The sequence below is a fragment of the Anabrus simplex genome, chromosome 7 (genome assembly GCF_040414725.1).
Source record: "Anabrus simplex isolate iqAnaSimp1 chromosome 7, ASM4041472v1, whole genome shotgun sequence".
In the NCBI taxonomy this organism is placed as follows: Eukaryota; Metazoa; Arthropoda; class Insecta; order Orthoptera; family Tettigoniidae; genus Anabrus; species Anabrus simplex.
The window spans coordinates 56,886,339-56,897,415 of NC_090271.1; the positions used below are offsets into that span (position 1 = coordinate 56,886,339).

General features: G+C 43.1%; 1 protein-coding gene across 1 annotated transcript in view; it reads right to left on the minus strand.

The window, feature by feature from the left end:
- The window catches only part of LOC136876896 (4-hydroxy-2-oxoglutarate aldolase, mitochondrial), a 281,174-nt gene extending 280,339 nt beyond the window's left edge, over positions 1–835 (minus strand). The window contains exon 1 of the mRNA XM_068228481.1: positions 555–835. Coding sequence (XP_068084582.1) covers positions 555–750 — 196 coding nt within the window. The 5' untranslated portion in view covers positions 751–835. The remainder of the gene's footprint in view (positions 1–554) is intronic.
- Positions 836–11,077: the final 10,242 nt, after the last annotated feature.

An 11,077-nucleotide genomic window follows, 5' to 3' on the forward strand; every position in this document is an offset into this window, starting at 1 on the left:
CTTTTGCGGTTTTAGGAGACGCCGAGGTACCGGAATTTAGTCCCGGAGGAGTTCTCTTACGTGCCAGTAAATCTACCGACACGAGGCTGACGTATTTGAGCACCTTCAAATACCACCGGACTGAGCCAGGATCGAACCTGCCAAGTTGGGGTCAGAAGGCCAGCGCCTCAACTGTCTGAGCCACTCAGCCCGGCTCGTGTGTTTTAGGTTCGCCGTCCCTGCCGTAAGGAATACTGGAGGTGGCCTTGTGTTGAGTGAAATCACGTCTTCAGAGAGTAATAAACAGAAGACTGTCATACCGCGCCCAAGTGACGACTGCTAGTGTTAATGCTGGGCAGCGGATAGTAAAATTTTGCCAACCGTAACCCCCCTCCTTCCCCCCTGAACCGTCCAAAACGAAGGCCACTGCACTGAATATTCAGTCAGAGAACCGGATAGCTGAAGACACAACAGACAGTTAACATATGCGAGGGATCTCTCGAACCTCAATCTACCCAAAATTCGAAAAAAACGTGGAACTATTACAGTATAAATGATTTTGTAATGTCCCTTACCTTTGAATGGAATTTTCTCCCACGCCTTCATGTTACTGGCCAACTTGTCGAAAGCAATCGACTCGTCCGCGTTGAACGGGGTGGTGATGGGCGGGAATATCCCCGACAGGTCGACATTGTGCTTGCCCTGAGGGTGTGATTGTCGGCAAGATGCCGCCGACACCTGCAAACAGCGCACAGAATTCCGGACGAACATGACGGCGTGTTACGCAACGACTGAACTGGCACGGCACAAGTTAACAAGTCAAGGTTATATTTAGCAGTCAGAGAAGTTCTCACAGAATTAGCATCACTCAGAGTAGCGACAACAGAGTTCACTACAGTCACGTGACCTGAGTTGATTACATGAGAATGTTATCTCGAGCAAGGCCTCCTAACTTACTAATTCCATAGCGTTATCTTGCGAGGTTTATCAGCAGGCGAAAAGAGAATGTTCCACTTGATTATCGCAAAACATACATCTGGTCGACATTAGCCGCCATCTCTTAACGATGAGCAGTGAGTGGTTAAGGAGAGGAGTTTTAGATAGGGTGATTAAATATGCAATTTTTTTTTATTTTTTTTTTACTGTTGAAAACATTTCTTAGCAGACAAAGTAGGGGACCCCATACTACGAAAAACGTAAATTGAGCGATTTTTACTCGTTTTATTTTTTATTCAAATCATTCATAATTATTCTTAATTATTCCTGTAATGTGTTCCTTGGTTCAATACCCCCAGGCGTTTTTTGACTTTTTGAAAAAATGTCTGCATCGAATGTAGTCATAAGAGCTTAAGGAAACTCTGCATTGTCTCACAATAGTGCTCGTGGTGGTGATTAAGTGAAACTCTGCATTGACTCACACTAGCACTCGTGGTGGTGCTTAAGTGAAACTCTGCATTGACTCACAATAGCACTCGTAGTGGTGTTTAAGTGAAACTCTGCATTGACTCACAATAGCGCATGTAGTGCTGCTTAAGTGAAACTCTGCATTGACTCACAATAGCGCTCGTAGTGGTGCTTAAGTGAAACTCTGCAATGACTCACATTAGCGCTCGTACTGGTGCTTAAGTGAAACAATGCGTTGACTCACATTAGCGCTCGTAGTGGTAGAAAAAGGCAAACTGCTAATGTAATCAACCGGATAACGATGATTAAGTATAGGATTGTAATTTTTAGGAATAAATAAAGAATACAATAAAAATGGCGTATGGCTTTTAGTGCCGGGAGTGTCCGAGGACAAGTTCGGCTCGCCAGGTGCATCTTTTGAATTGACACCGTAGGCGACCTGCACGTCGTGATGAGGATGAAATGATGATGAAGACGACGCATACATCCAGCCCCCGTGCCAGCGAAATTAACCAATTATGGTTAAAATTCCCGACCCTGTCGGGAATCGAACCCGGGACATCTGTGACGAAAAGCCAGCACGCTAACCATTTAGCCATGGAGTCGGACAATAAAGAATATATTTAGTCCGACTCATTGGTTGAATGGTCAGCGTTGAGGCCTTCGGTTCAGAGGGTCGCGGGTTCGATTCCCGGCCGGGTCGGGGATTTTAATCGCCTCTGATTAAATCTTCTGGCCCGGGGACTGGATGCTTGTGTTTGTCCCAACACTTTCCTCTTCATATTCACACAACACATTACACTAACAACCACCACAGAAACACGCAATAGTGATTACATCCCTCCATATAGGGTTGGCGTCAGGAAGGGCATTCGGCCGTGAGAGAGGGCCAAATCCACATGTGCGACACAGTTCACACCCGCGACCCTACAGGTGTGGGGAAAGCAGTAGAAAAATAAGAAGAATAAAGGAATATATTCTCAGACTTTCTCACATTTTATTTACCTAAAATTCGTAGCTCACATCCCTAGGATGCTTATAACATTGAATTGCTTGAGTTGAGTTAAGGAACTTGGATTTCTCAACAGGAACAACACGTGGAGACGGGAAGGATATTCGCTACTTGTTTAGCGTCGTATTTCCCTGGTGTCAAAATGTGAAACCACAGCAAACCATCTTCAAGACTGCCGACGGTGGGATTCGAACCCCGTGTAACCTCACAGCTGCATGACCTTTACCGCGCAGACAGGTGATCATACCTCAGAAGAAGAAGAGAGGACACTTGCAACACAGGCATATTCAAGCCTCATCAATCATTGATCGATTCGTAAATCGAAACCGAAATCTTCGAGTCCGAAGTCTCAAAACAAACTCCGAACCTCGAAACTGATACTGCGTTTTCATACCTATTATCTTAATAAATGGGTTTTCTTTTCCAATTCTTACTGAAGTGTACGAAGTAGTGTAGCGAAATAATGGTTTACTTTCCATTTCCACGTTTCTCTGACTGTTATGTGTAGTTATATCCGAGAATATATTATAGCCAAGCGTCCCTGGTTCGAATTTCAGGAACTTGAATTTCTCAACAGGAACAGCACGTGGGGACGGGAAGGATATTCGGTTCTAAGCCTTTGGTCAAAATCTAATCTAGATGCTCCACCGACCTCTAGATGTAGAATTTAGTTACCGTTCAATGAAAATTATTTTTACTGTAATATTTTAAAAAATGGGGCTGGATATTTCTTAAGTTTTTTAAAAAATTTGAACAGAGTATGCTAGGATTCAATCCGACCACCGAGATGCCTCGGTGGATCAATAGTAGGAGTCAACCAAGTCTATGGGGTCGATTCCGATCCAGGTAGTCGAATTTTGAAGGACGGTCAAAAAACCCTGTATACTACAGTACCGGTATGTCATTGTTGTTAGCACGTTAAAGATCTCTGATGGTACCCTCGGAGTTATCCGACAAAATTAAGCTAACACAGGGCAGTGTCCTGGAGCATGGGATATTTATTCACGGTTACACTGGGAAGGAGGACCAGTGCCTCGCCCAGGTGAACTCATCTGCTATGCTGAACAGGGGCATTGTGGAGGATGGGAAGATTTGATGGGTTAGACAAAGGAGAGGGAAGGAAGCACCCGTGGTTTTAAGTTAGGTACCATCTCGATATTAGCCTCGAGAAGAAGTGGGAAACAACGGAAAGCAACTTCGACGATGGCTGAGGTGGGGATCGAACCCCTCCCACTACTTAGTTTACCTCCCGAAGCTGAGTGGACCCTGTTCCAGTCCACGTACCACTTTCCAAATTTCGTAGCAGAGCCCGGAATTGAATCCGGGCCTCCAGCGATGGCAGCTAATCACACTAACCACTACACCACAGAGGCGAACGAAAAGACGTTGATAACCGTTTCAAATGGACATTTTGGTAGTGGACAATATTACAATGGACATTTATGTGCGGTTCGTAGCGTTCAATAGTGATGGGGCATAATATTTTAGGTGTTTGTAACAAAATTGTGAACTTCTTAATTGTGAGTTAGTTAATTTGACAACCACACATCCAATTCCATTTTCGTACATGTTTTTTGAAAAGTTCCTGTTATATTTCTTCTCCCCCCCCCTCCCCCTAAATACTTCAGTTATATAACGTTTAGGTCATGGTGGACCTAATCTCTTTGCAGGGAGACACGAGAGAAACCTCCCAGTAGGGTGTATTTGCATGCGATATTGTTATACATCCGGGTGTCTCCTGGGCAACGGACTAGGACTCTTCCTAGACGGCTGATTCTCTCACACCAGAAGTAACAGAGTTATTTAATATGAGATCCAACAAACGGTTCTTTTCAGAACCAACCTTAACAGTCATTTCTGTTAACATTGAAGGCATAACATCTTGTAAAGAACAACTTTTGTATGAACTTTGTCGCGACAAGCAGTGTGATGTTCTATGTGTTCAGGAAACACACAGAGATATGAAGCAGAAACGCCCTTTTGTTCCTGGCATGAAACTGATCGCTGAAAGACCACACGCTCTGTATGGAAGTGCCGTTTTTGTGAAGCCGAATTTAGAAGTCAGAAGTGCTTGCTAGTCAGATGAAAACAATATTGAAATTATCACCGTTGAACTAAGTAACTGTGTAATCACCTCAGTCTATAAACCACCTGCAGCAGAATTTTCCTTCATTCCACCCCACAATTTTTGATAAAAGTAAAGCCTCCATTGTTATAGGTGATTTCAACAGTCACAGTCATGTATGGGGTTATGCACATGAGGACAAGAATGGTGAGACAGTTCTCTCGTGGGCTGAAAATTTTCAACTCGCCCTCATCCATGATAACAAACTCTCTCCTTCTTTTAACAGTGGAAGATGGGGACGAGGCTATAATCCAGACCTCCTTTTTGTTAGTGAAAGCATTATGCATACATGCACCAAAGCAGTATGTCCACCAATTCCAAACACACAACATAGGCCCATCATGTGCCAAATTTTGCCACCAATAAGACCTCAAGAAGTCCATTTTAGGCGAAGATACAACTTTAAGAAGGCTGACTGGGCAAGATTTTCCAGCATACTGGATGAGAAGATTCTGAGCATCGCTCCTGTTCCTGAAGAGTACGACAAGTTTGTTGATATCGTCCAATTTTCTTCAATGGCATCAATTCCAAGAGGTTGCAGAACCAGTTTTATCAAAGGCATTAAACCTGAAACGGCCACTTTGCTAGAAGTATATTACAAGAAATATGAACTTGATCCTTTTAGCGAAGAAACATCAATCCTTGCACAAAGCGTTCTTTCCTCAGTATCACTGGCTAAAAGAGATGAGTGGATAAAATTAATGACAGATTGTGACATGAGCAAGAGCAGTCAGAAAGCCTGGAGACTTTTACGTCGTCTCAATAATGACAATACCCAAGCCAGCACATATGCTAATATAAAGGCAGATCAATTTGCCCATCAGTTGCTAGTAAATGGAAAATCAACCCGATCTAGAAAGCTAGATAAGAAACCAATAACACGGAAGCCAAACCAAGAGAGCAACATACTATCTCCACTATTTACTGAAGATGAACTGGAATCAGCACTGAGGAAGTAAAAATTGGGAAAAGCAGCTGGACTAGACGACATTCGAGTAGAGCAAATAAAAAATTTTGGTCCTGTTACGAGGCGTTGGCTACTGGAATTAATGAATATCTGTGTCCAAGAATGCAAGATTCCCAAAATCTGGCGGAAGGCTAGAGTCATTGCTATCTCTAAACCAGGCAAAGATCGGCTGGATCCCAAAAGCTATAGGCCTATTTCCTTGCTCTGTCACCTGTACAAGGTCCTGGAGAGGCTCATTCTTGAGCGACTGATTGGAAAGGTGGAGTCGTCTCTTATACCACAGCAAGCTGGATTCCGAGAAGGAAAAAGTTGCACATCACAGGTATTAAACTTGACACAGCATATTGAGGATGGCTTTGAGAATCGGCTCATTACAGGCGCTGTCTTCATTGATCTTTCTGCAGCTTATGACACAGTCAACCATCGGCTTCTTCTAACAAAATTGTATGACATCACCAAAGACTTCCATCTAATGTGCAACATTAAAAATATTCTCCAAAACCGAAGATTCTTTGTGGAATTTCAGGGAAAAAGAAGCAGATGGAGAACACAGAAGAATGGGTTACCGCAAGGCAGTGTGCTCGCACCACTGTTATTCAACATCTATACTAATTATCAGCCTCTACCTGAAGGTACCCAGAGTTTTATCTATGCTGATGATTGTGCAGTCACTGCTCAGGCCAACTGTTTTGAAAAGGTAGAACAGACTTTATCCAAAGCTCTGAAAGAATTTACCAACTACTACAATGAAAATGACTTGAAGCCAAATCCTGCCAAAACTCATAGCTGTGTATTTCATCTCAATAACAAAAAAGCAGCTAAAACCTTACAAATCACCTGGGAAGGAATCCCTCTTCAACACTGTTCGACTCCAAAATATCTGGGAGTGATTCTGGACCGTACGCTTACGTATAAGAAACATTGCTTAAACATGAAACAAAAAGTGTCTGCCAGAAACAACATAGTGCGGAAACTTCGAGGCACCACCTGGGGAGCTCACCCTTGCACTGTGAGAACAAGAGCGCTAGCACTGTGCTACTCCACTGCTGAGTATGCATGCTCTGTGTGGCATAAGTCCAGCCATGCCAAAAACATAGATGTAGCACTAAATGACACCTGCCGTATTATCACAGGTTGTTTAAGACCTACTCCCATAGATAAACTCCACTGTCTCGCTGGTATAGCACCACCTGAAATCCGACGTGAGATTGCTGCTAGGCATGAGGAAAGCAAGGCTATGACTATGGAAGCCCATCCTTTGTATGCCTGTCAACCAGCACATCCTAGGTTGAAATCAAGAAAGAGCTTCTTGACAACCACTGAAGCTCTTAAAGGAACTCCACAACAAGCAAGAATCTCAATGTGGTGGGAAAAATGTCAAAATTTGAGAGAATGGATGGTTCCAAAGGAAGAACTTCTTCCTGGACATTCTGAAAAGTGGACAACATGGAAGGCTCTCAATCGATTACGCTCCAGTACCACGAGATGCAAGACCAACCTACAGAAATGGGGCCTTCCTGTGGAGACAGTTTACTGCAAGTGTGGTACTAAGCAGACTAACGAACATCTTCTACTGTGTCCATCTTCTCCAGCCACTTGTACCATTAAAGATCTAATGAGGGCAACTCCAAATGCGCTTGTCGTGGCCAATTTTTGGTCAACCAATATTTAAAATTTTTTTGTTTAATTTCTGTCTCTCTTACTTTGTACTTCTGACACGATAAATAATAAATAAATCTCTTTGCAGGCAATCGGTCCTCGTACTTTCGAATTCTAGTTTCTAAATATCTCACCTGATTCATTTCACATGTATAACTGACAAATCACACACAAATAACACGTGAATATTCACTAAAACATTTTCTAAAACGCATCCACCGGGAGAGGTGGCAGTGCGGTTAGGGGCACGCGGCTGTGAGCTTGCATCCGGAAGATAGTGGTTCGCATCCCACTGTCGGCAGCTCTGAAGATTGTTTTCCGTGGTTTCCCATTTTCACACTAGGCAAATGCTGGGGTGTACCTTAATTAAGGCCACGGTCGCTTTCTTCCAACTCGTAGGTCTTTCATATCCCATCGTCGCCATAAGACCTATCTGTGTCGGTGCGACGTAAGGCCACTAGAAAAAAACGCATCGAATATCGACATGCACCGTAATCGCACATAAGGATAACAGTAACCGTGTGTTTACTTCCCGGTCATCACTTGTGTTTATTTCAGTCTGGCCATCACAACTGCATGGAAAGCAGAAAATCATCATCATCATCTTCAGTTTCCAGCTGTTGGCCAGGTCTCTTTGGAACATAAGCCTCTCCATCTCCTGTCTTCCCATCACTTCTGCCAAGTCCTCTCTTCTTCTCCGTAAATAATCTTCCACTCCTTTTATCTACTTGTCTCTTTGTCGTTTTCCTGTTATCTCCATTTCCTGGGTATCCTTTCCTGTGTCATTCTCTTCGTGTGTACATACCATCTAAGTCTAGATGCCTCTATCCTATTCTGTAGTGGATCTTCTTTTACTATATCTCTAACCTTTTCGTTTCTCATCTTGCACATTCTTGACACTCCTATCCTGCTTCTCAGAAATTTCATTTCATATGCCTGTGTCATACTCACAGTTCTCTGCCTCATTAACCAAGTCTCTGCTGCATACGTCAGAATAGGTACATAGTACGTCCTGTATATCACTCTTTTGCTTCTCTGAAGGACATCGTTTCTCCAAACCACGCTTCTGACGCTTTTCAAGAAAGCTCCTGCTTGTCTTCCACGTTCTTCCTCTTTCCTCTATGATACTTCCCAGGTACCTGAAACTCCCTACCTTCCTAAGCTGTTCCCCTCCAAGCATTAGTATTGTTGGCTGTCATACTGCTTCATAGGTTTTTGGCTCTGATAAACATGTTAATTTTTAGTAATTTTGTGTTAAACATACCAAATTTTTGCATATAACATCCTAATTTATAATAATTTATAATAATCCTTGAAAGAGAATCACAGTCCAAGGAGAGGAAATCAAAACCTTGAAATTTGCCGATGATATTGTTATTTTATCTGAGACTGCAGAAGATCTTGAGAAGTTGCTGAATGGTATGGATGAAGTCTTGGGTAAGGAGTACCAGATGAAAATAAATAAGTCCAAAACAAAAGTAATGGAGTGCAGTCGAACGAAGGCAGGTGATGTAGGAAACATTAGATTAGGAAATGAAGTCTTAAAGGAAATAGATGGATATTGTTACTTGGGTAGTAAAATAACTAACGATAGCAGAAATAAGGAGGACATAAAATGCAGACTAGCACAAGCAAGGAAGAGCTTTCTTAAGAAAAGAAATTTGCTCACTTCAAACATTGATATCGGAATCAGAAAGATGTTTTTGAAGACTTTCGTGTGGAGCGTGGCATTGTATGGAAGTGAAACATAGACGATAACTAGCTTAGAAAGAAAGAGAACAGAAGCTTTTGAAATGTGGTGTTACAGAAGAATGCTGAAGGTGAGATGAATAGATCGAATCACGAATGAAGAGATACTGAATCGAATTGGTGAGAGGAGATCGATTTGGCTAAATTTGACGAGAAGAAGAATGTTAGGACACATCTTAAGACACCCAGGACTTGTTCAGTTGGTTTTTGAAGGAAGTGTAGGTGGTTAGAACGGTAGGGGTAGACCAAGGTATGAATATGACAAGCAGATTAGAGCAGATGTAGGATGCAATAGTTACGCAGAAATGAAAAGGTTAGTACAGGATAGGGTGGCATGGAGGGCTGCATCAAACCAGTCTTGGACTTATGACTCAAACACACAATAATCCTTTTACATCCCGGTAATATATTTTTATAGATATTCAATATGCTGTGTGTATATCACCTAACCTAACCTTATTTTGCACCTGCTAATAACTAATAGTTTTGTAAACTCCAGTGAAAACCAACTTTCCTTTGTCATAAATGAAAAGAAATGCTTCTATGCCACTAGAAGAAGATGAAATAGCTATGAAATAGCTACTAACACCCTACGTGAATGTACACTTCTTTAATTCGCCCTGCTAATACATCACGAATCCGGTAGGTCCAAGAAAAATTGCTACATTGGCACCATCGGTTTTCAATATAAAACAGTGAAAGTTAATACTGCACGAACATTTCTCTCTTCAGTTTATATTTTCCTCATATTATTTGTGTTTCAGGTTTCATATATTTCCTATCATGAGAAAGCTTTTCTTCACTGAAGGAAGAGGAGTGACATTTTCCAGGACAAGGATTTTTTTTTCTACCTACCAGACTACTCTAAAGAATTCCATAAACCGCTTTCACGGCCCCAGGTCCAAATTGTACGAGAAGAGAACCAGCTTTTGGATGGTTGGGTGCGTTTGCAGAGTTTCGCCCAGATGTGTCATTTGGGCTCATCAGTTGGATGGGCACGCCCCTTCAAGATTATATTTAGCAGTGGCAGACCAACTGAAACCCAATCAATCAAGGAAGTTATTTCTATTCCTACCCAGCAGGGAAAAAGAGCGGAGCTGGCGCAGGGGCTAATGTGCAAGATGGCGCCTATACACGGGCTCTTATGGGACTAACTCTGGCGAGATGGCGCAAGGTCTACCTGCAAGATTTAAGGAGACGGCCTAGCGACGATTGCGCAAGATGAGGACCATGTACAACTTCCTAGTGCTAGGGTCTTCGAGGCAAAATGGCGACTATACATAGGCTCTTATGAAGAAAGCTGAACCAGGGAAGACATAGGACTTTAGGAGACGGCCTAAGGGCGATTGCGCAAGATGGCGGCTATACACGGCCTCTCGTGGAGAAAGCCTGCCCAGAGGCTACTGCGCAAGATGGCGACTATACATAGGCTCTTATGGAGAAAGCTGACTCAGGGGAGACATAGGACTTAAGGAGACGGCCTAGGGGCGATTGCGCCAGGTGGCGGCCTCGTACAACTTCCTAGTGCTAGGGATCCCGAGGCAAGATGGTTGCTACACATTGATTATATGAAATGAAATGTCGTATGGCTTTTAGTGCCGGGATATCCCAGGACGGGTTCGGCTCGCCAGGTGCAGGTCTTTCCATTTGACTCCCGTAGGCAACCTGCGCGTCGTAATGAGGATGAAATGGTAATGAAGACAACACATACACCTAGCCCCCGTGCCAGTAAAATTAACCAATGATGGTTAAAATTCCCGACCCTGTCGGGAATCGAACCCGGGACCCCTGTGACCAAAGGCCAGCACGCTAACCATTTAGCCATGGAGTCGGACATTGGTTATATGAGACTAACTTTAAGGAGATGGACCAGGAGCTATTGGCGATATATTGTTCGCATAGGCCTAACTCTACAGAGCCGCCTCAAGGGGTCACAACTTGTTACTTATGACCTATTAGTTCGATCAGCCTGACATTCAAGAACGGAGGCAAGGGCTAATATACAAAATGACTGCTATACTGTAATTCGTATAGGCCTTAATTAGAGGGCTGCCTCAGGGGCTCACAACTCGCAACTTACGACCTATTAAATTTATCAGCCTAACATTCGAGAACTGAGGCAAAGGCTACCATACAAGATGGCTGCTATAGTCTATACGAATAGACCTTAACTAGAGGGTCG